Genomic DNA, 25412 nt, shown 5'->3' with positions numbered 1-25412 from the left:
TTTAAAGGTACTTTCTTAGAAGATATGCAACGGTATTGTGCCATCCGTCTCGGTTGCGTGTACTGTGCTTCAGGTGACCTTTACCAGATAGGTGTGTTTGGGAATTGCCCTTTGAGAGGTTGGTCACCAAAGAGGTTTCTGAATCACTATTGGCTCATAGCCTGCCACATTCTGGCTATAAAATAAGAGCATTCACTTGCCATCCTTACACTGCCTATCAGAACATGGACCAATTCTGTAAGTCTTTCATTTTCTCATAGAAATTTTAGGATGCAAGTGTCCTCTGGGACATCAAGTTATGGCTATGGACTAATTCTGATTTGTTTATAACTTTATAATGTCTTCTTCTCCTTCTCCTTCTCCTTCTCCTTCTCCTTCTCCTTCTCCTTCTCCTTCTCCTTCTCCTTCTCCTTCTTCTTCTTCTTCTTCTTCTTCTTCTTCTTCTTCTTCTTCTTCTTCTTCTTCTTCTTCCCCTCCTCCTCCTCCTCCTCCTCTTCTGTTGCTGAAATATATAAAAAATAAAAAAATTGTCCAGTAGCACCTTAGAGACCAACTAAGTTTGTTCTGGGTATGAAGTTTCGTATACACGAAAGCTTATACAAAGAACAAACTTTTTTTAAAATACATTTTTATTAGGTTTTTTTAACATATCATTTCCAACAATCGTTTAACATAACTTCTTATCTTATACAATATTTTAGACTTCCGTCAACAACCTCTGAAGATTTTCCGTTCTTTATCACTTGTTCTGCATTTCTTAATTTCTCTATTACTTTTAATTATCATTAACTAATAATTCTCTTCATAGTCTTTCTTGCAATATTTCAAATAGTCCTCCTTACAGAACTTCTTGCAGTCCTACTAGCGTAATCTGTTCATTACAATTGCTTTTCATATTCCAAGAACAAACTTAGTTGGTCTCTAAGGTGCTACTGGACAAATTTTTTATTTTTTATATATTTTGACTGCGTCAGACCAACACGGCTACCTACCTTCTGTTGCTGTTACTGTAGTAACTTCATAGCAACAGAGTCAAGCTCGCTAGAGCCATATGTTGACTATCCCTTATGGAAACCTTGGACAAACCTCTGTTGGGGATGATTAAGGTATTTGACATCCTTTTCCAATCTGGTGCCCTCTAGATATTGTTGGACTACAACTGAGCATTGGCCATGCTGGTGGGGGATGATGGGTGTTGGAGTCCAATAGCGTTGAGTGGGCACCAAGGCTGGTATCTGATGCCCGATGTGAGAAGGACAAGGAGATGGATCCACCATCTCTTCCTTGATCCCTTGCTTAATAATAATAATAATTTATTATTTATACCCCGCCCATCTGTCTGGGCTTCTCCAGCCACTCTGGCCGGCTTCCAAAAAAATATTAAAATACTGTAATACATCAAACATTAAAAGCTTCCCTAAAGAGGGCTGCCTTCAGATGTCCTCTAAAAGTCTGGTAGTTCTTGTTCTCTTTGACATCTGGTAGGAGGGCGTTCCACAGGGCGGGCGCCACTACCGAGAAGGCCCTCTGCCTGGTTCCCTGTAACTTGGCTTCTCGCAGTGAGGGAACCACCAAAAGGCCCTCGGTGCTGGACCTCAGTGTCCGGGTAGAACGATGGGGGTGGAGACGCTCTTTCTGACATACTGCTTACAAAGTTCTTCTTTGAAATCTTTTTTTTTTTTTTTTTGTAACTGTCGTCTTAATTATAACGATGCCTTTGTCTTCATCTTTTTAATACCTTTCTTCATCATCTTTGTGAAAAGGAATGCTTTCTGACATGGGAGGGCTATAAGTCAAAGCAGGCAGGGAACAGGGAAGTTCGGAGGAGACTTGGAGCTTTCGCAACTGCAGTAAAGCAAAGAAGAACTATTGGGAGGCAATATCTAGTTCTGTGTCTTCATTTTGGCCAAGGACAGCTATACAGTTAATCAGTGCTGTTTTTCTAGAAAAAGAGGTGCTGGAACTCACACTGAACACCTCCCTTGTTCTCTTATAATGGCAATGGCGCCCACCTGAGAGATGCCGGAACTGAGTCCCGGATGAAAAAAAGTCCTGCAGTTACTACATCTGATTCTGTTGTGAGAAGAGACCACAGTAATATTTCTCTGGCCCTATTTGTAACATTGACAATTTAAAAGAAAATAGGGACCAGGTTTCCACCCAGTTGGGGGGAGTCAAGCACTAAGTGGTTATTTCAGTGATTTCTAGAGAATTCAAAATTGGAAGGTGCCCAAATGCATGACTCAAACAAATCAACCAAAATTTGCATTTTTCATGCATTATTATTATTATTATTATTATTATTATTATTATTTATTATTATTATTATCATTATCTGTATACTGCCCTATACTCACAGGCAGTGCTTTTTTCCCCTAAAAAAAATATGTTTAGGGGTACTCTTATTTTTGACTCAAACCCCCCCACCATTTTATAGTTCAAATTGGGAAAAATAAATACAGCAAATGGACAAAAGTACAAAGATTCACAAAATGTTTAGAGGTATGCGTACCCCGGGAAAAAAAGCACTGCTCACGGGTCTCAGGGTGGTTCACAACATAAATTCACAATATAAAAACACAAAATACATAATAAAAACAAAAACAATCCAATTTAAACCACACATTTTAAAAGGGCATCAGATGTCATTTTTGAATTTGCCCTCCTTTTTTATATATAGTTCCTGTTCAATCATTTCTTGTTTTCTAGCACTTTTCCCGTTCCTGCTGCTCTTGATAGCCTTGGTTTCCCCAAATCATGCTGAGGACCACGAGGAATGGATGAAGTGTTTTGAGGATCCCGACTATGAGGAGCTGTTAAATGTTGCCAGAAATGGGCTGGGAAAGGCTTCAAATCCAAAGACCATTGTGATTGTTGGGGCAGGAATAAGCGGGCTCACTGCTGCCAAATTACTGAAAGATGCGGGACATCAGGTAATTGTACTAACAAAGGCTGCAATCCTGTGTACACTTTCCTTGGGGTCAAGTGGATTTACTTCTTAGTAGTCATGCATAGGGACGTGGGTGGTGCTGTGGGTTAAACCACAGAGCCTAGGACTTGCCGATCAGAAGGTCGGCGGTTCGAATCCCCGTGACAGGGTGAGCTCCAGTTGCTCAGTCCCTGCTCCTGCCAACCTAGCAGTTTGAAAGCACGTCAAAGGTACCGCTCTGGCGGGAAGGTAAATGGCGTTTCTATGTGCTGCTCTGGTTCGCCAGAAGCGCCTTGGTCATGCTGGCCACATGACCCGGAAGCTGTACGCCGGCTCCCTCGGCCAATAAAGCGAGATGAGCGCCGCAACCCCAGAGTCGGCCATGACTGGACCTAATGGTCAGGGGTCCCTTTAGCCATGCATAGGTCTGCAATCTGAGAAACACAGGTCTTTAATCTTGACAAAAAGGAGGAAGAAGGGGGGTGGGTCTAAAATGAGTGTTTCTGCAGAACACGGGCTCTTTCACCTGCTATTTGAGACCCTTAATTGTAGGTGCCAAGGTTTGAACTTGAGAGTTCCTGCCTGCGCATTTTGCCCCATGTAATGAAGCTATTGCACCTCCTATGTGTAGAGTTATGTTTTTCGCATCCATGCTTGCAGGGGCCAATGAAACTACTATGAAACTAATGAAGCTTAAGCTTTGGGGCTCTTAATCTCAGAGGGGTCCCAAATGTGACTTTAGTCCACGTTGCTTAATTCTTGGGGGTCATCTAGGTAAAAAGGTAAAGAACCCCTGGACGGTTAGGTATAGTCAAAGATGACTATGGGGTGCAGAGCCCATCTCACTTTCAGGCTGAGGGAGCTGGTGTTTGTCCACCGATAGCTTTCTGGGTCACGTGGCCAGCATGACTAAACCACTTCTGGCACAACTGAACACCATGATGGAAACCAGAAACATTCTTTACCTTCCCGCTGCAGCAGTACCTATTTATCTACTTGCACTGGTGTGCTTTTGAACTGCTAGGTTGGCCTTTCAGAATATTTAGAATTAGCCAAATTGACAGATATAATAAGACAAAAACCAAAAAGTGAAGTGAAAAAGGAATGGAAATGTCTAAATGAATACCTTAAAAGCCAAGGTTTGAGGACAGAAATCTGGCTGAGTCTGGAATAACCTTGTGAAATGAAAGGATAAGAAAGAGGGATTTATATCTGGATGCTAGGATAAAGATGATAAGGAAAACAGGAAAACACAATGAGAGGTAAAAGAGGTGCTGTGGGATTGGTGGAAGCCAATGTTTGTTTTTCTTTTTAGTGTTTATATCAGTAACATGTAAGATATGGATTTGTTGGTTTTTTTTAATGTTGGTTTTTGTGTTTTGTGTATTGTTATTTTTCGATATTTTTCATGTTGTTGTGTGGAAAATACTAATAAAATTTATAATAATAATAAAAAGAACTGCTAAATTGGCAGGAGCTGGGACAAAGCAACGGGAGCTCACTCCATAGTGCAGATTCAAACTGCCGACCTTCTGATTGGAAAGCCCAAGAAGCTCAGTGGTTTAGACCAGTGTTCCCCAACCTTGGGCCTCCAGCTGTTTTTGGACTACAATTCCCATCATCCTTGACCACTGGTCTTGCTAGCGAGGGATGATGGGAGTGGTAGTCCAAAAACAGCTGGAGGCCCAAGGTTGGGGAACACTGGTTTAGACCACAGCGCTATCCGCATCCCTTTTGGGTCTACTAGACCCCATATGAGTCAGACAACCCAAATTCATTATTTTTGTTGTGTGTATTTCAACAATCCCAAAGTCTGGGAGTCCGTAGCACAAATCTTATAAAGGTGTGGTGATCTGTCGTGGAACAACCCCACTCAAGAAAGTGGTTGCCCCAACCTTGTTTCTGGTTGTGAAGGGGTCCCCTTGACAGTCCAAGCCTAAGGATCCCCAAAATGTAGGTGTGCTTGTTTGTTTCTGGAGCAGCAATCGGTAAGGAAGTGAAGCATAAACAGCGACAATGCATTTGTTCCTAGGTTCAGATTCTGGAAGCCAGTGACCGCATTGGGGGTCGGATAAAGACCTATCGTGAGAAAGACTGGTACATGGATATGGGACCGATGCGTCTGCCCAAGGCACAGAAGTAAGGCAAAAAGCTTGTTGCCAATCATGCACAAAACTCATTCTGTTTTAGAAACATCTGCGGATGAAGTACTTCATTTTACCTTGTACCCTCCTTCCCATTTCCTGGAATTAGCAGTTGGTGTGATTTTTTTTAGTTTTGAGTAGGCGTCTGCCTAGAGAGCAGACTTGGGAAGGGGAAGTGTGAAGGGTATCGGGTGGTTGCTCGAGAGCAATCAGGCAAGATGCCTCACTGGTCTGTTCTAAAGCTTTATTATTGGTGCTAAAAACCTTTACAATGCAGAGCGTCTCTATTCCATGTCTTGCTCATTCACTGGCAGAATCTGAGAGTGGGCGGTCCTTAAATCTTCCCCAGCAGTCTCTTGATCCCCAGTCTACGCCTCCCCTCTCTGCGCGAAAGCCTACTGCGCAAGGAAGGCTTGGGTAACAGGGAGCCTCCCTCCTCCCCGCTTTGCTCAGGCAAGGTGTCCTGGCACTGCCTTGCATCCTCTGAGCCCTGCATCTCCTCCCCACTAGAGGCGTGGCTTCCTTCCTCCGCTGAGGAAGTGCTGCTTCCCACGATCTTTGGGGGCTCTCTGTAATCCATCCGCCCTTTCCCCTCTTGCCCCTGAGTCGATAGCAGTTCCCTGACAGGAAGTGACCCTACAAGACCTGCTGCATTCTTGGCCATAACAAAATATGTTCAGCCTTTCGTTCCTATCTGGCATTATCCTCCCTTCTGATCTGTGGGTGTATAATGAATGCTTCGCAGCCTTGCTAGCATCCCTGAATATGAAAGTATCATGTCCTGTTATATTATTTTACACATATACTTTAAAAAAAAGGCCTTTCTTACTCCTTTCCCCCGCAGAATTGTTCGTGAATATATTAAGAAATTCAACCTCACGTTAAACCCGTTTGTTCAGACGGATAAGAATGCCTGGTACTTCATTAGAAATAGAAAGGAAAAAGTGTCTGCGGTGGAGGAAAACGCCGAGCTGTTTGGATATGAAGTGGCTCCCAATGAGAGGGGGAAATCTGCCTCTAAACTCTTCCACGAGGCACTGGATCGGGTAGGTGTTTTGTAAAGAGGCTGTGTGTTCATGAACCAGTTTGCCTGGTCTTCTGGTAAGGCCTGGCTCCAAGTACCCTCTTCCGATCACATAGGACTATAAAGGCCCGCCCAGTTTAGCATCCTGTTTCTAGCCAACCAGATGCCTAGGGGAATCCAGCAGCAGGGCCTGCGTTCAGCAGCCATTTTCCCAAGTAGTGGTCAGCAGACTGGCATCACTCGCCCGGCTTCCCAATGCCAAGCACTGTTGCTGGTTACAAAGAGGGAGAAGGGCAAGATCGGTGGGGTCCAGGACAGAGCCAATGCACCCCACTGCACCCACACTACAAGGAGTTAGTTCCACAACACTTTGGCCCTCCCAGCATTGGGAAGCCAGGTAACCACTGCCACACTGCCCTGCTGACTGACGCTGCCTCTCCCTGCTTGTGATTACCTGCAGCAGGTATTCAGTTCGGCAGTGGAACTGGTTACTTCCTTTAGCAGATACACACTATGCTTCTACAAAGGCCTTCCCATGGTGGTGCTCCAATTTTTTATTGGGGGGAGGGAATGCCCTTCACAGGGAGGCTGGCTGGCCTGGCTGTGACCATGCAAGCTTTGGGGGGGGGGCAAATTAAGGCCTTTCTATTGGCAAAGGCAGGGACGCGGGTGGCGGTGAGGGACGCGGGTGGCGCTGTGGGTTAAACCACAGAGCCTAGGACTTGCCAATCAGAAGGTCGGCAGTTTGAATCCCCACGATGGGGTGAGTTCCCGTTCCTCAGTCCCTGTTCCTGCCAACCTAGCAGTTCGAAAGCACGTCAAAGTGCAAGTAGATAAATAGGTACCGCTCCTGCGGGAAGGTAAACGGTGTTTCCGTGCGCTGCTCTGGTTCGCCAGAAGCGGCTTACTCATGCTGGCCACATGACCCGGAAGCTGTACACCGGCTCCCTTGGCCAATAAAGCGAGATGAGTGCCGCAACCCCAGAGTCGGCCACAACTGGACCTAATGGTCAGGGGTCCTTTACCTTTACCTTTATTAGCAAAGGCACGTCAGACTATGGATGATTTCTGGAGTTGCTTTCTAGTCTGCTCTTCCCATCTTTTCTTTCTTTTCTTTTCACGCTTTTCGCAAAGATTCTTTGTCGGTTTCGCGCTGTGTTCCTCTGTTGTGTGGATTCCTTTTGCTCACCCGTTGTTGCGCAAGCCTTGCGTCTTTTGACGAGGGTGGTGACTTTTAATTGTCAAGGCTTTATGATGAAGGGCTTAAAACAAACAAACAAATAAAGCAATGCATGCCCTCCACATCGCACATAAGACAACTCCCATAATTCCCCATGTAGATATTATTACTTCCAGGCTGGGAACTTGCAGTGCACATGACTGCAAACATAGCCCACTTCCCAAGCCTTGCCCTGAAGTCCTTTTTGTTTCAAAACAACATGGCAGTGGTAGAAAGGAGCTGCTGCTGTTCAGAAAAAACACAAGTCCCAAACTCCCTTTGGGCATTTGAAACTCAATGCACAGTTGTGGGCCATTACTGTTAATATAATATCGTCAGAGCATATCAGTTAAGTGATTAAGAATCACTTAATAAATCTTCAAATGTGACCAGAGTGTTTTTTCTTAACTGAACACTGAATGAATGCTTTAAGGGTGGTGAGGAAGGTTTCAAATGGACATTTATGTTTACCATGCAGGTAACAAAAAACTGCACGACTTTGAAGGAAAAATACGACTCATATTCCGTCAAGGTAGGCAAAGTGGGCCTTTGCTTGTCTGCAGTATTTTTACTTTGATCTGAATTGTCGCCCTTGTATAAAACCTTTGTATGAATTACCAGTGCGAACGGTTGATGGCTGAACTTCGCCTGCTTGTTCTCTGTCTTAATGGTTCATTAACGTTAAACAGAACTTGAACTAAACAGCCTTTTGAACCAAAGACTGTCCTATGTAAAGTGGGCCACCTGGCAGCACGTTCAGGTACTAAATCACTGGAGCTATCCTCTTAGCACGTTAGTGGACATGGGCAGGCCCTGACAGCCTGTGCATTTGCACTAACAGTGAAAATACAGTGGTACCTCGGGTTAAGTACTTAATTCGTTCTGGAAGTCCGTACATAACCTGAAACTGTTCTTAACCTGAAGCACCACTTTAGCTAATGGGGCCTCCTGCTGCCGCCGTGCCGCCAGAGCACGATTTCTGTTCTCATCCTGAAGCAAAGTTCTTAACCCGAGGTAATATTTCTGGGTTAGCAGAGTCTGTAACCTGAAGCGTATGTAACCTGAAGCGTATGTAACCTGAGGTACCACTGTACAGCCATTCTGTTTGCTAAAATTATCATTAGGCCCCCTAGAATCTTTGGCTGGTTGGAAAATTGGATGCAGAAGACAAAACAGGAATGGGGAATCTGTGACCATGCTGTTGGACTATGTTTGCCGATAAATTAGCTACAGTGGACGCTCAGGTTGCGAACCTGATCCGTGCAGGATGCACGTCCGCACCCCGCAGTGTTTGCAACCCACCTTTGTGTGTCTGCGCATGCGCGGGTTGCGATTCGGCGCTTCTGCTAATGCGCAAAGCGTGATTTAGTGCTTCTGCGCATGCGTGACTGCTGAAACCCGGAAGTAACCCGTTCCGGTACTTCCGGATTTCGGTAGTCCGCAACCCGAAAAAAGGCAACCTGAAGTGGCTGTTACCCGAGGTAAGACTGTCTAGCTCAAATAAGGAAGCATGTGTACTTTTAACTAGCCTTTCTCTAGCTAATCCCCCCCCCATTTCCTCCAAACAGGGATATTTAATTAAAGAAGGAAATCTGAGCAAGGGAGCAGTAGATATGATTGGTGACCTCTTGAACGAAGAAGGTGGATTCTATACTTCATTTATTGATTCTGCTATGGACTATGTGACCTTCTATGACGATGACAGGTAAAAGGGAGGGGATATTGTATCAGCTTCATTAATACTGTAACTGAGCAGAGTTGGATGGAGTTTTGGTTTCTCGTTGTTCCAACCTGAAGGGGCGTCTCCACTCCCATTGCTCAGCCCGGACACTGAGGTCCAGCTCCGAGGACCTTCTGGTGGTTCCCTCACTGTGAGAAGTGAGGTTACAGGGAATCAGGCAGAGGGCCTTCTCGGTAGTGGCATCCACCCTGTGGAATTCCCTCCCCTCAGAGGTTAAGGAGATGAGTACTTATATTGCATCCGAAGGCAGCTCTGTAAAAGGAAGATTTTAAAGGCTTAATGTTCTATTATGTTTTCATATATGCCGAAAGCCGCCCAGAGGGGCTGGGGCAACCCAGTTGGATGGGTGGGGTACAAAGAATAAATTATTATTATATTATAAATTTGGTTGTCCGCATCTCCACTTCAGTTTGCAGATTTATTTATTTATTAAGTCCTTGTGAAAATTTAACTGCGCTTTTCTCCTAATATATGCATTTGGAAGAAGATCTGTAGATTATTATTATCATTTATTTATTTATTTATACCCTGCCCATCTGGCTGGGTTTCCCCATCCACTCTGGGTGGCTCCCAACAGAATATTAATAATAATAATAAAGCAAAAAAAATAAATAAATCAAACATTTAAAACTTCCCTAAACAGGGCTGCCTTCAGATGTCTTCTAAAAGTCAGATAGTTGTTTATTTCCTTGACATCTGATGGGAGGGTGTTCTACAGGGCAGGTGCCACTACAGTGGTAACTTGGTTTTCGAACATAATCCATTCCGGAAGACCATTCAAGTTCTGAAACTTTTGAAAACCGAAAACTCAATACAAAAGCCTCAATACGGAAAACTCAATACGGAAGCCCTGTGGCATGTTCTCCATCTGAAAAGTGTTCAAAAACAGAAGCATTTACTCCCGGGTTCACAGCCTTCGAAAACTGAAATGTTGATCAACATAGACGTTCGAAAACCGAGGTACCACCGTACCACCGGCTCTATTGCTAGGCAAAGTGAGGTGGCTGCCTTAGGTGGCAGATGCAAGCTGTTGGAGGACAGAGTTGTGCATGTCACACAGCCTGTACTATGGCTTCTAAGCCAGTTTGCTTCCTTCAGGTGTAGGGGTTGGTCCACTGCCAGTTCAGTCAGCTTCCAAGCACAGAATGGTAGTAGACACAATCTTGGAATAGCATTGGAGGGGCAACGTCTTGCCCTTTGCCTCAGGTGGCAAAATGTCTTGGTCCTGTTGGAAGTTTGGTAAATATATACAGTGGTACCTTGGGTTACATACGCTTCAGGTTACAGACTCTGCTAACCCTGAAATAGTACATTGGGTTAAGAACTTTATCTCAGGATGAGAACAGAAATCTTGTGGCGGCGGCAGCAGGAGAACCCGTTAGCTAAAGTGGTGCTTCAGGTTAAGAACAGTTTCAAGTTAAGAACGGACCTCTGGAACGAATTAAGTTCTTAACCCGAGGTACCACTGTACTGCAGAGGTGTGCAGAAAGAAGTAGCCGGAAAGTCTAACAAAAACTTAAGGTTATTACTCATGGCTCACAAAGTCATTCTTAGGTTTTACATGGAGCCAAGAAGTTAACTCTAGGACATGCTAACTCAACTTGGAAAAGAAGCAGGAAGGAAGTAAAACCTGAGATGAAATAAGCTGCTTTCTCAACAAGTAGTTACTAAATGAGAAGGAATCAGGGAGGAAGGGAAGAATAGGTTGCCTTTTGGTCTACCGTGTACCCCTTCCTGGGCCAACCATTGCAACTTGAGGTAAAAAGGCTGGAGGTGTCACAAAGGAGGGCCAGAGAAACACAGAAAGATAAGAAGCGGCACAGCGAGGGGAAAATCAGCAGTGAAATGTGATGGCTGTGCTGCTCTGGATACCATCATTATATGCCTTAGTAACTGTAGGAACCAGAGAATAATAATATGCCATTTTGCTCTTGGGAAATATAAATGTTGCAGGGAGCATATTTTGCTTGGGTTTCTCACCCTGTTCAATGACTTTTCCTTTCCTTTCTTTTTCTGCTCCTGTTTCCTCCTTCTACCTCCCCAAGTTTTGAGGAAATCACAGGAGGATTTGACCAGCTCCCCAATGGCTTCTCCCGGGAAATGCCCGGGACAATCCGTCTAAGCTGCAGTGTCGAGAAAATACTTAGCACTGGCAAGAAAGTGAGGGTGTTTTACCGCAAGCGGGGCAAAGGAACCTTGTCGAGTCTGACCGCCGACTATGTCATCGTCACGGCGACGGCAAAAGCCGCTCGACTCATCAAATACCAGCCTCTTCTTTCTCACCCCAAGGCTCGCGCTCTGCGTTCTTTTCATTATGCAAGCTCTACCAAAATTGCCTTGGCCTGCACAGACAGGTTTTGGGAGAAAGACGGGATCCGAGGTGGGAAGTCAATCACAGACCGCCCATCCCGAATGATCTATTACCCGAATCATGTCTTCCCTAGTGGCCTCGGGGTACTCCTGGCCTCTTACACGTTCAATGATGACGCCGACTTCTTCGTTCCCCTCAGCGAGGAAAAGTGCATTGACGTGGTGATGGATGACCTGTCGGAAATCCACAACGTCTCCAAGTCTTACCTCAGATCCGTCTGCAACCGGCACGTTGTACAGAAGTGGGCCCTAGACAAGTTTTCCATGGGGGCCTTTGCTCAACCCACTCCATACCAGTTCACCCAGCTTTTCGAGGCTTTGAAACAGAATGAAGGGAGAGTGTACTTCGCCGGAGAGTACACAACCCACCCGCACGCTTGGATCGACTCAGCCATGAAGACTGCTATAAGGGCAGCAAGTGGGATTCATCTCAGTGCCTGATCTGTGTTGCAGGAGCTGCAAAACAGACCTTGGTGATCTTTATCCTTCATGAAAAGGAAAACTCAGTTACTTGATCCTAGCTGATGATTCTTTGCATACTGCCAGTTTTCTTTAGCAGGCACTGTAACTTTGCATCAGTTTGAATTCATCTGCAAAGGCGCGTTCCGCCATTGTCTCCCGAGGCAGACGGATGCCAACCAGCTAATGTTTTCTATTATTCTTTTTTGGAGGGTGTTTTGATTTTGTTTTCCCAATATGTTGTATGGCATCTTGATGTGTTATCTGATTCCCTCCCCCTTTCTATGGCATAATGTATATATGCATATTTTATTTTCAGTGGAAGTCGTTTGGAGACCCTTTGGATGGCAAACAACCAATCAGATAAACAAACAAACAACAACAATAATAATAAATAATTTTTTATTTATATCCCGCCCTCCCCAGCTGAAGCTGGGCTCAGAGCGGCTAACAACAGTAAATAAAGGGATTTTCTCTCAACCTGCTGTGTGTTTGTGGCAGTGGATGATGTGATGGAGCAAAAATAATTTCCTTATTTGATTCCTGTATTGCAGGGGGTTGGACTAGATGACCCGTGGGGTCCCTTCCAACCCCACGATTCTACGATTATTCATCCACTACCCCTCCTCAATCAATTTATGGTGCTGTTGTTTTTTAAGTGATGCACAATATTAAAGAAGATTCATACTGAGTAGGATAAATCATATTTTTTAACTGCATTGCAAGGCACAATCTGTTTGCATTTTCAGGCTGCCAGGCTAATAGTCTTAAATGAAATAAACGCTGCTCAGAAGTCATTGACCGCATTCACACATCATATCAAGCCATAGTTACGTCTAACTATGATTCGTGCAAAGCTGCCCAAATCATGGATGCTTTGCTCCTCTCATGTTCCTGCTACAGTATGCTCCCTGGAGTCAAGCCATCATGTCTTCCCTTAACAATAAATCCAAACCCAGGCTGGTGATCACCTCTCACTCTCAACAAACCACAAGAGGTCAACCAAGAACAACCCTTGGGTACAGCTCCTGGTTTGTTCAGAGAGAAGAAGAAGAAAACTAAGAGCCTATGTTTGGCTAGTGGATGAAATCAATTAAGTTCACATTTGAAGATGAGCCCTCATAATCCACACGTTCCAAAAGAATATGGGGGCTGAAACATAGCTTTCCTTTGAAATTTGGAATTTTGCAATGCAGTTCTCCAGCTATGTATGTGTACAAATATTCTGAGGTACAGTGGAACCTCGGTTTTTGACTGTAATCCATTCCTGAAGACCGTTCGACTTCTGAAACGTTTTGAAAACCAAAAACTGAAGCGGAAGCCTCAATACAATAGGGAAACTCAAAATGGAAGCTGCGTGGCACGTTTGGCTTCTGAAAATTGTTCAAAAACCGAAGCAGTTACTTCTGGGTTTTCAGCATTCGAAAGCTGAAATGTTCGACTTTTGAGATGCTTTAAAACTGAGGTTCCACTGTATTAATGAAAACAGAATGCTAATGTGCATCTATTAGGGGAAACTGCTTGGCAGAATGTGGAGACAAAGCAAAATTGCTTGTAAACATGTGCAGAGAGTCACACTAAAATTACTGTTGAATTTTCATGAGGACTTTAAACAAAATGATTGCAAAATAGAGAGAAGCCGAAAGCAGGAAATTTCCCCATCTGTAGCCTCGATGATCTGTTGCATAACTGGCTGAGATACTGGCGCATACGCACACTGCATTTCTCCCTTTTAAAAATACTTTGACTATGGTTTAAACAATGTGACATGTGAACCAGGACTCATGTTCTGGTTGTGGTCCACCCTTTGCTTGAGTCCCAGCGCAGTTCACACCTAACATGTATCGTGTCGCCTCCAGGGAATGCCTGTGGGAACGAAAATGCATTTGACCAAATGTCAGTCAAAAGTTTGGAGAGAACAAACCATTTTCTTGGAATTCTGAGCCTTTGGCTCTCGGGGCCAGTTGCTCTCTATAAAACGAGAGAGCTCTGTAGACAAATAAAACGAGATGAACCCATAATCTGAGGGGAAAACGAGTGAACAAACTGGAGTTGTAATTTACATTGCTTTCATTTATATATGGTTTAAGAGGTGGGCTTTTCAGAAGAAAGCTAAAGATCAGGGAAGGGAGATTTGGTTTTAAAAACCCCAGAATTAACATAAATAAATGGATATTTGCAGGGCCTTTGAAGCAGCTGAAGGAAGAATCACTCTGCTGAGAGACATGGTTTTTGCAAATGAAAAAGGAGACTTGTAAAACCTCTGAGTTTAAAAAAGGAGACAAATTTGGTTTTAAAGGCTTTCTTATTTTATTTTATTGTTCTGCTCTTTTCTTTTATAGCCTGGGAAGCTTTGCAAATAAGTTGTAATGAAAGAGGGAAAACAGGAAAACAAATATCAAAATATTAGATTAAAGTACACCATGATAAAGTAGAGTGAGAGGTTAAGGACGGAATTACAGTGATATAATGACACAGTGTGGCTGAAAAAAATAATTGCAGGAGTTTTCTATTTAATGATCAAGAAATATTAGAAAGGGGGGTTATATTAAAAGATTATTTTGAAATTAATTTGAATCAGGAGACAAATTTGAAAGTGGTATGGGATGCGAGCAAAGCAGCGATGCGGGCATTTTTTACTCAGCAAAGTGTATACCAAAAAAAGAAAAGAGTTGAAAAAGCAATAAATGGAAAAAAATGGCAATAAATTTTTTTAAGAAAGAAAGAGGAAAGAAAAAGAATTGATCAATTCCCCTCAAAAAGAGATAGTTAAACACGATATTAAAATACTGTATTTTTTGCTCTATAAGACTCACTTTTCCCCTCCTAAAAGTAAGGGGAAATGTGTGTGCGTCTTATGGAGCGAATGCAGGCTGCACAGCTATCCCAGAAGCCAGAACAGCAAGAGGGATTGCGGCTTTCACTGCGCAGCGATCCTTCTTGCTGTTCTGGCTTCTGAGATTCAGAATTTTTTTTGTTTTGTTTTCCTCCTCTAGAAATGTATTTAGAATGTATCTAGAAATATTAGAAATGTATTTGCTATATTAGAACACTTACAAGTGAGAAATGAAAAACAAGCAGCTTTAATGTTTTTAGACACCGAGAAAGCATTTGATATTGTCTCCTGGGATTTTTTTTGTTTAAAGTTTTAGAATATATGAGTTGTGGAGACATTTTTATAAAAGGAGTCAAGGCAATATATACTAAGTTGATAGTAAATAATGTCCTGACTGAGAATTGTATAATAACTAAAGGAACAAGACAAGGCTGCCCTTAGTTGTTTATTATAGTTTTAGAAGTATTGGCACAAAGCATAAGATGTAATCAAGATATTAAAGGCATAAGAGTGGGACAGAGACAATATAAATTAAAAGCATTTGCAGACAACATGGTGATGTCCATAGAAGAACCAATAGTCAATCCCCAAAGTATTATAAGAGATAAAAAATAAGGTAGCAGGTCTTAAGATTAATAAAGATAAAACCAAACTCTTGGTTAAAAATATGAAGGAGGAGAGTAAGAATAAATTACAAGATGTAACTGGTTTGAAGATTGAAAGAAAGGTTAAATATTTAGGTGTATGGGTAACAGCAAATAATATATATTTATATATAATTATTTAAAAACCCGAGAAGATATTAAAAGAAATTTGCAAATTTGGAACAGAATGAATCTTTCATTATTAGGCAGAGTGTCAACCATAAAGATGAATGTATTGCCAGTGATATTATTTCTGTTTCAATCAATTCCGGTGATTGGCAAGACAGATTGTTTCAAGGAAAGGTAAAAAGTTATTTCTAAATATATCTGGCAAGGGAAAATACCAAGAATAAAATATAAAATATTTATAGATGGAAAAGAAAGAGGAGGTTTTCCTATTCCAGATATGAAATTATATTATGAGGCATCCTGTTTATGTTGGTTGAAGGAATGGATGACATTAGCGAATTCACATATATTAGACTTAGAAGGTCTAGTGGTTGGGAGTTACTCGTGCATAATCCAGCTCCGTTTGAGCATCAGATTGCCTGGTTAAACCCTCCGGACTGTGCAGCCCATCTTAGCGTGGCTGCCCTTAGTCACTCGTAGAATCTGTCTGTGGGTGTTTCTTAAAGCGTTGCCAACATAAGAGTTGTTTGACGCCCAATCGTCTCCGCCTCTCACTGCGCAGGAGTCTCCTGTGCAGGGTGGGCGTGGGCAGCGGGGTGCTTGGGCTCTCCTCGCTAACTTCCAACGAAGAGTCCTGGAGCCCCTGCACCTCCCTGTCCCGTTGTTCTCCTGGATCCCTGGTGTTACACTCATTCTCTTCCCCTTCTTCCCGGCTGAGTCTCCCTCTGGCGCTTGGACCCTCCCCTGCAGAATCAGAGACCCTCTCCTTCTCCCGTGCCTCTGATGGCAGTTCCCTGACAGAAGGTCATGATAATATTTTTGGTTGGCACACTTATTTATGGTATGCAAAGCTGAAAGTTCAGAAAGGATTCACAAACCATATAATTAGGAAAAACTTATATGGAGTATGGGATAAATATAATAAAAATTATGACATATTTAAGAAAGATAGGATACGAGGCTTTGGGGAACAAATCTCACAACTGGAGAGAGACCTATTGGAATGTAATGTAAAAGTGTTGTCTAAAATGTATAAAATATTATTGGAATAGGAGACAAAGGATGAACAAGTAAAATCCTCAATGATACACTGGGCAATAGATATCGGTCATAACATAGATATGAAAGCATGGGAACTATTTGAATGGTCCACCCCCACTACTTAATGGATCCAAATGGCTTCCGGAGAGTTGTAGTGGCACACATAATACCATGTTGATGGCATCTCAGCTGATTCCCTGGTGGCCTACTGGAATGCAGAGTTAACCAGGGCCATCGACTATCTGGCTCCAAAGGGCTGGCTCCGATTGCATGGAGCTCGCAAGAAGACACAGTCAGCCTAAGAGAAAAAAATATCCACTGCAGGGTCCTAAAAGTGTCACATACACACAAAAACACTTGCTCCTCCTCTTCCATGGCCCTTCCGTTAAATCTCCCTCAGTGATTTACCACATATGTGATCTCCACCAGAACCTCCCTCTCTCCCACCTATATCCCCTTCTCTCTTCCCAATCCATGCTCATCCATAGCACATCCCCATTTTACCCCAACCACTTCCAAGCACTTCTCTGAGATATCCCTGTTCCCTGCATCAAAGTTGCATGGCTTTGAATCTTACACAATACTCCTGTTATCTTTGACGTCTGTTACAATTGCAAGGACATTGACCATCTCCAATACAAAGTGGTCAAAAGGCCAGACTATGCTTGTTAGATACATAGCATGGAGTTATATAGTATTGCTCTTAATTAAAGGGGGTGGTGGGTGGGAATCCTTATCAGGAGGGCAGCATAGGGTGTCTGAAGGGTTGCCTCTGTCCACACGCAACTTTGGTCTCTCCTCACCAACCCCCCTGCCCCATGCAGATTACACCCAGAGATTGCCTCTGGGGTGGCTAGCCTCAGCATCTACTCAACGGTATATTAAGAGTACATTTTTCAATCTGTTTCCTCAGTGCAGCCAGCACATCTCGGTTCCTCAGGCTGTATATCAAGGGATTCAGCATCGGGGTCATAATGTCACAAATCACAGAGATAACCTTATCCTGTTGTGTCGTTCTGTAGGACCTGGGTCTCATATACTTAAAACTGGCTGCTCCAAAGAAGATGCTAACGAAGCAGAGGTGGGACAGGCAGGTGCTAAAAGCCTTGTGCATCCCTTCCAGCGATTGCATTTGTAGGACGGTCATGAGAATGGCCATGTAAGAAGCCAGGATGATGGAAAGGGGACCGAGAAAAAATATTATGACGGAAAGGTATATCCCATGTTCATAAGTGGATGTATCAGAACAGGACAATTTCAGCAGAGCTCGGATTGCGCAGAGGAACTGATCGATCCTATTTGACTCACAGAAGGTCTGTTGGAACAAAAGAATGGCGTATAGCAAGGCATGAAGAGAAGCAGTGACCCAGATGCCAGCTGACATGGCCAGGCAGATCCTCTTGCTCATGAGGATGGGATACTGCAGAGGCTTGCAGATTGCCACATACCTGTCATATGACATGACAGTCAGCAGGAGGCATTCTGCTCCTGCCATGGTCATCGTGAAAAATATCTGAGCCACACACCCAGCCAACCCAATCGTGTTGTCCTTCCCTAAGTAATCCACGGTCATTTTGGGGACAACAGTAGAAATTAGACAGATGTCCATGAAGGACAACTGGCTGAGGAAGAAGTACATGGGGGTCTGAAGATCAGGACCAGTTTGGATCACAAATAGGAAGAGGCAGTTTCCAGACAAGGCAATGAGGTAGGCAAGTTGGATGGCAGCAAAGAAAACAGTGTGCGTCACGGTGTGGTTGAGAAGACCGAGAAGAATGAACTCAGTCCAGGATGTCCCATTCATCCTTCGTGTCAGAGGTGCACCTGAAAAGATGGAGGCATGAGAACTGGAGCAGAGCAAGGGCGAGATGAGAAGTGATGAAAGAAGCAGAATTTCAAAAAAATCAGCAAAATGTCAGGGTTTTTGCAAAAAGCTCCACAACTTTTTGTGTCTGGGTTTTTCCTTCTTTGCATATGTCAACCCTAGAACTTGAATCCAAAAGTTTAGTGGCTTTCAGAAATCCATAGGGGTGCAGCTGCGTCATCTCAGACCTGGGACTTTATTGTCCCACAGTCTTTGGGTGCTTCAGTTGTGACGCACACAGTTCTATTTGTGAAGCACACAGCTATTAGGGATCTAAGAATCAATTTAGAAATATCCCCCTCCTCTCCTCTCGAATCCCCTGCTTTCTATCTCTTTCTACATTCCTGATAGGCAAGCTGGAACAAGAGGAACAAACAAGAGTCTGCCAAGTCTGATTGAAATAACAGAACCTTTGAGCATTTTAAACCCACATAAACCAGAGCACCATCATGCCTAAGGAATAAAATGCTCTTTGCTTTTGCGGCCCTGACACTAAGCACATTCCCTTGGGAATAGTGGGTTGGGGAGACATTCAATTTGCATTAAAAGACTAATCTGTCAAATCCACACTTTCCAAAACAAGGTGAGAACTAAAACGGATACCTCCTTTGAAAGTCACACCTACCTGAATTTTCCAGCCAACCAGTGTTAACAAACATGTATAGAAAAGTGCACATAAACAAAACAGATAACTGAAAATGGGAAAGGAAAATGAGCAGCTGGCCAACACCCAGTCCCCCCTAGACTATAACATCTTTCAAAAGGGAGAAAGAGCAGAAAGGACTTGGTGGGGGCCGTCGTCAGAGCTGTTCATAGCCTCAGCACACCCAACAATTCTGGGGGCTGATAGTGGTCATTTGCTGGGGAGAACTGGGCTGAGTCCTGGCATTTTGAACTTCAACCCCCAACCCCAGCCCTGGTTGCCCCATTGGAAATCAAAATGCCCTTTAAATGCCCTGCCCTCATCTTCTTATTACGTGCAATCTACACCCCACAAAAGGTTGCTATGCTTTCCTCTGATGTTTGACTTTCCATCTGCATTCCTCCGTGAAATGCTTCTTATAGCCCAAGGAATCCTTACCAGTGGGATATGGTGCTGGAACAATCTATTTTATTTTGCAACTTTCGCTGTTCCTTTGCATCATTCAGACAAATTAAAATGGTCTCCTTGGGAGAGAAAAGCCTTTCTGGGTTTACACGTCTCCTAAATCCCACAGCTTTAATTAAAGTTTGGGCTGGAGATGCTGCAGCAATTGCCATTGGGATGTGGAGGGACCCAGAGACATTGAGCGAAACAGAGGCATAATAACTTTATCGAATGGACCAGATCATAGCCGCATTCAGTATACCAGTCTATTCCAAACAGTCACACTCGCAACTAAATTCTGCATATCAGGTGCAAAGACACAGAAATGCAACCAAGTGGAGCTTAAAAGAGGCTAGGCACTTATTGATTTGAAAAGGAACCATATATTGATTTGAACCAATGGAGCAATTAAGAACCACCTCTTATGTCAGAGATGGGGAAACATGTAGCCCTCTGAAACCTGTAGTGGAAAGCCATGTCAAGGAGCGGTGCTCCTGCTATAGTATGCTCCCTGGAGTCAAGCCATCATGCATTGCCTTAACAATAAGTCCAAACCCAGGCTGGTGATCACCTCGCACTCTCAACAAACCACAAGAGGTCAACCAAGAACAACCCTTGGGTACAGCTCTTGGCTTGTTTGGAGAGCCTATGTTTGGATAGTGGATGAAATCAATTAAGTTCACATTTGAAAATGAGCTCTCATAATCCACACTTTCCAAAAGAATATGGGGGCTGAAATTTCCTTTGAAATTTGGACTTCTCCAAATTTTGCAATGCAGTTCTCCAGCTATGTATGTGTACAAATATTCTGAGGTACAGTGGCACCTCGGTTTTGGAACATAATCCATTCCTGAAGACCGTTTGACTTCCAAAACGTTTGAAAACCAAAAACTGAAAGCAGAAGCCTCAATACAATAGGGAAACTCAAAACGGAAGCCGCGTGGCACTTTCGGCTTCTGAAAATTGTCCGAAAACCGAAGCAGTTACTTCCGGGTTTTCAGTATTCGAAAACCGAAACGTTCGACTTCTGAGATGCTCAAAAACCGAGGTTCCACTGTATTAACGAAAATAACATGGTAACATGCATTCTGTTAGGGGAAACTGCTTGGCAAAAATGTATAGACGAAGCAAAATGGCCTGCAAACATGCGCAGAGAGTTACACTAAAATTACTGTTGAATTTTCACCAGGACTTTAAACAAAACGATTGCAAAAAAGAGAGAAGACCAAAGCAGGAAATTTCCCCATCTGTAGCCTCGATGATCTGTTGCTTAACTGACTGAGATACTGGCGCATACGCACACTGCATACTTTAGCTATGGTTTAAACAATGTGACATGTGACCCAGACTCATGTTTTGCTTGTGGTCCACCCTTCGCTTGAGTCCCAGCGCAGTTCACACCTATTGTGTAACATGCATCATGTCGCCTCCAGGGAACGCCTGTGGGAACGGAAATGCATTTGACCCAATGTCAGTCAGAAGTTTGGAGGGAACAAATCAGTTTTCTTGGAATTCTGAGCCTTTGGCTCTCGGGGCCAGTTGCTCTCTATAAAACGAGAGAGCTCTGTAGACAAATAAAATGAGATGAACCCATAATCTGAGGGGGAAACGAGTGAACAAACTGGATTTGGTGTAATTTACATTACTTTCAATTATATATGGGTTAAGAGGTGGGCTTTTTGGAAGAAAGCTGAAGAACAGGGAAGAGAGATTTGGTTTTACCCCCCCTTTTTTTTTGCTGATAAATTTTTATTGGTATTATACATATATACATATAAACTTATACAAAATCCAATACTTAAATTGCACAAAATATATTCATTCCATAAGTCATAAATACATTTATTTTAGGCTCTGCCGAGCCTTGGACTTCCTTCCACTCCTTTGGTAAGTATCAAATAAACTTTATATTCACGTATTTTATCTCTTTTACATAATAGCCTTTTACTGTTAGAGTTATTTCCAGTCCCGCCAGTGTCATTTAAAGTTTGGTCCCGATATATATCCAATATTTAATCCAATTGTCATGAAGTTTCTGTTCATCTTGATCTCTTATTCTCCCAGTTATTCTAGCGAGCTCGGCATAGTTTGTTAATTTGATCTGCCAATCACTTATATTAGGTATGGCGTCTGTTTTCCAATTTTGTGCTAACATGATTCTTGCGGCTGTTGTGGCATATAAAAATAGTAGCTTATCTTCCTTTTTCATTTCTTTACCTGTCATTCCTAGCAGGAAAGCTTCGGGTTTTTTGGGAAACGTGTATTTAAAGATTTTTTAAAGCTCATTATAAATTGATTCCCAAAAGCCTTTCACTTTGCTGCATAGCCACCACATATGGTAGAAGTCACCGTCTACTTTGCCACATTTCCAACATTTTTTGTTTTTTAACCTATAAATCTTAGCCAATTTCACTGGTGTAAGGTACCACCTATATATCATCTTCCATATATTTTCCCTTAGTGCCATACATGCCGTAAACTTCATGTTAATATTCCATAATTCTAGCCATCTCTCAAAATCAGTATTATAGCCGATGTCTATTGCCCACTTAGTCATAACCTCCTTCACCTCCTCGTCTTTTGTATACCACTCCAATAAAATATCGTATATTCTAGACAGTATTTTGATCTTTCCTTCAACAACTTCCACATTGAATTTAGATTTTTTTATCTTCAAATCCTATTTTCTTTTTATCTTCTTTTAGCAGGTCATTTACTTGGTGGTATTGCAGCCACCCAGTAAATGAGTTTTTAATCTCTTCATATGGTCTAAGTTTTATACCTTGATCCGTTTTCCTTGTAAGTTCTTCATAGGTGGCATTCTGCCCTTCCATATTAACTTTTTTGACCGTTAACACCTCTATTGGTGAGATCCACCAGGGTGTCTTCCTTTCCAATAGGTTTTTATTTCTTTCCCATGCTTGGAATATTTGTCCTCTAAAAATATGGTTTAGAAAGCCTCTATGTACTTTCACCTTTTCGTACCACAGGTACGAGTGTCACCCGTACCTGTTATCGAAGCTTTCAAGATCTAAGATGTCTCTATTTTCTAGCGTTATCCAGTCTTTCAACCACGTTAAACAGGCCGCCTCATAATATAAACATAGATCCGGAAGGGAGAAGCCCCCTCTTTCTTTTCTATCTACCAATATTTTCATTTTTATTCGCGGTCTTTTTTTCTGCCAGATGAATCTCGCCAAGTTTTTTTGCCATTCTTTACATTGCTTTAGACCTTTAAGTACCGGGATGGTTTGAAATAGAAATGGCATTCTGGGCAAAACATTCATTTTGATAACCGCTATCCTCCCCCAAAAAGATAATCTCATTCTCTCCCAAATTTCTAAATCTTTCTTAATGCTCTTCCAAGTAACCTCATAATTATCCTTATATAAATTAATGTTCTTAGCCGTAATCCAGACTCCAAGGTATTTCACCTTCTTTGCCGTCATAATTCCGGTCTTTTGTTCTAAATCTACTATATCCTCATTAGATACATTTTTAGTCAGTATTTTAGTCTTATTCTTGTTGACCTTGAAGCCTGCCACAGCACCAAACTCTTCGATTTTTTGTAGGGCTTCTTTTACACCATGCATTGGGTTTTCTAATGTTAGAACAATGTCATCCGCAAAAGCTTTGATTTTGTGTTCCTTGGTTCCTACCCTAACTCCTTTAACCTTTGCTGTTTCCCTCAGCCTCTTAGTAAGTACTTCCAATACTAAGATAAATAGTAGGGGAGACAAAGGGCAGCCTTGTCTGGTCCCTTTAGAAATATCAAAAAATTCTGATGTAGAATTATTTATTATAAGTTTTGCCTTTTGCTCATAGTAAATAGCCTCTGTACCTTTTCTGAATCTTTCTCCCATCCCCATCCTTTACAAATTTTCCATCAGAAAGCGCCAAGAGACATTATCGAATGCCTTCTCCGCATCAATAAATATCAAGGCCGCCTGTTTGTCTATTCTAGTTTCCAGATATTCAATGATGTCTATCACATTTCTTACGTTGTCCTTTAGTTGTCTTCCTGGTAGGAAGCCCGTTTGGGCTTTATGAATACTATTTTTTAATACCCTTTTTAATCTTTCTGCCATTATACCCGCAAACAATTTATAATCGTTATTTAATAACGAGATCGGCCTATAGTTCTTCACCTCTAAGGCATCCACATCTTTTTTAGGTATTAAAGTGATATATGCTTCCTTCCAGGTATTCGGAATTCTTCCCTCTTTTAAGATATTATTCATCACTTCACATAAAATTGGGCATAATTGCTCACTTAATGTTTTATAGTATTTGGCTGGTAAACCATCCGGCCCCGGCGCTTTTCCGATTTTCATTTTTTTTATTGCCTTCCTTATCTCATCTTCTGTAATCATCTGGTCTAGTAGCTCTTTCTCTTCTCTGGCAATCTGTTGTAGATGATGTTCTTCCAGGTATCGGTCTATTTCATATTCTATTTCCTTTCTTCTTTTATATAGTTCCTTATAATACTTCTGAAATATCCTTTTTATTTCTTTTGGCTCTTCCACTATCCTTTCTCCATCCCTTATCTTACAAATCGTATTTTGTTTTTTCCTTTCTCTTATTTGCCACGCCAAAAGTTTTCCTACTTTATTAGCTGATTCAAAATTCTTTTGTTTCAGCATTTTAATTTTCCACTCAATTTCCTGGTTAACTATCATAGAAAATTGGGCTTGTAATATTTTTAAATTTTGCTTTATTGTCTCCTCTCCTGGTTTAATAGCTAATTGTCTTTCATTCTCCATAAGCTGTGTTAGAATCTCTTCTTTCTTTTTCTCTTTTTCTTTTCTTAAATGGCTATTTTTCTGAATCAGGAAGCCCCTCATAACGGCTTTTCCGGCATCCCAGACAATTTCTATAGCTGTTTCTTTGTGTAAATTCCACTTCAGATATTCTTCAATTGTTTCTATCAGGGAACTGACATCAGAGGCACGGGAGAAGGAGAGGGTCTCTGATTCTGCAAGAGAAGGTCCCAGCGCTAGGGGGAGACTCGACTGGGAAGGAGGGGAAGAGAATGAGTGTAACACCAGGGATCCAGGAGAGCAACGGGACAGGGAGGTGCAGGGGCTCCAGGACTCTTCGTTGGAAGTTAGTGAGGAGAGCCCAGGCACCCCGCTGCCCACGCCCACCCTGCGCAGGAGACTCCCGCGCAGTGAGAGGCGGAGACGCTTAGGCGTCAAACAACTCTTATGTTGGCAGCGCTTTAAGAAACGCCCACAGACAGATTCTACGAGTGACTAAGGGCAGCCACGCTGAGATGGGCTGTGCAGTCCGGAGGGTTTAACCAGGTATTCCGATGCTCAAACGGGGCAGGATTACGCACGAGTAACTCCCAACCACTACAGTTTCTTTCGCCTCACTTACTATCTTTTGATTGTTAAATATACCTTCATTCATTCTCCATCTAACTACTCTAGTATCTTTACCCTTTATCTCCATAAATACTGGATTATGGTCAAAAGCCGATTTTTTATCGTTAGGTGCATATATTCTGACGACAATTATTTTTATTCCTTGGAATACAATCTGTACTACTATCATTCTCCCTTGCTCATCTTTATACAGTAATTTTGGGTCGAATTTTTCCTTTATATATAGTACCACACCTCTTTTCTTAACCTTATCCGATGCCACAAAATCCAACCCTAGTTTCTTATTATTGAGAATTCTCTTATGTTTTCTTATTACATGAGTCTCTTGTAGACAGATTATGTCAAGGTTCTTTTTTAATAATATTTTTTTTTGCATGGAGCTCGGAAGAAGACACAGTCAGCATAAGCGAAAAATCTCCACTGAAGGGTCCTAAAAGTGCCACACACACACACACACACACACACACACACACACTCCTTCTCTTCCATGGCCCTTCTGTTAAATCTCCATCACAAATCTGATCTCCACCAGAAC

General features: G+C 42.5%; 2 protein-coding genes across 2 annotated transcripts; one reads left to right on the top strand and one right to left on the bottom strand.

Moving 5' to 3' along the window:
• Positions 1-222: 222 nt before the first annotated feature.
• On the top strand, positions 223-12180 carry LOC310701581 (L-amino-acid oxidase-like). The gene is made up of 7 exons (XM_083492706.1): positions 223-237; positions 2710-2933; positions 4962-5068; positions 5918-6119; positions 7795-7848; positions 8885-9021; positions 11103-12180. Exons 1-7 carry the CDS (start codon positions 225-227, stop codon positions 11866-11868), a joined length of 1503 nt encoding a protein of 500 aa, XP_083348832.1. The 5' UTR covers positions 223-224; the 3' UTR covers positions 11869-12180.
• A 5215-nt stretch (positions 12181-17395) lies between these two features.
• LOC310700918 (olfactory receptor 2T8-like) lies at positions 17396-18340 on the bottom strand (the record flags this gene model as incomplete). The annotated part of the gene is made up of 1 exon (XM_083490870.1): positions 17396-18340. The coding sequence occupies one exon, from the start codon at positions 18338-18340 to the stop codon at positions 17396-17398; it is 945 nt and encodes a 314-aa protein (XP_083346996.1).
• Between the last annotated feature and the right edge of the window lie 7072 nt (positions 18341-25412).

The sequence above is a fragment of the Podarcis liolepis genome, assembly GCF_965112155.1.
Source record: "Podarcis liolepis genome assembly, chromosome: 2".
NCBI classification, from domain to species: Eukaryota; Metazoa; Chordata; class Lepidosauria; order Squamata; family Lacertidae; genus Podarcis; species Podarcis liolepis.
The sequence above is the reverse complement of the archived record's forward strand: the minus strand, read 5'-3'. Positions and strand labels throughout refer to the sequence as shown.

Bases quoted from the DNA above. Each gene is read 5' to 3' on its own strand.
- LOC310701581 (XM_083492706.1), top strand. The intron at 2,934-4,961 runs GTAATTGTACTA...ATTTGTTCCTAG, and splicing joins TGAAAGATGCGGGACATCAG to GTTCAGATTCTGGAAGCCAG. The intron at 7,849-8,884 runs GTAGGCAAAGTG...TCCTCCAAACAG, and splicing joins ACGACTCATATTCCGTCAAG to GGATATTTAATTAAAGAAGG.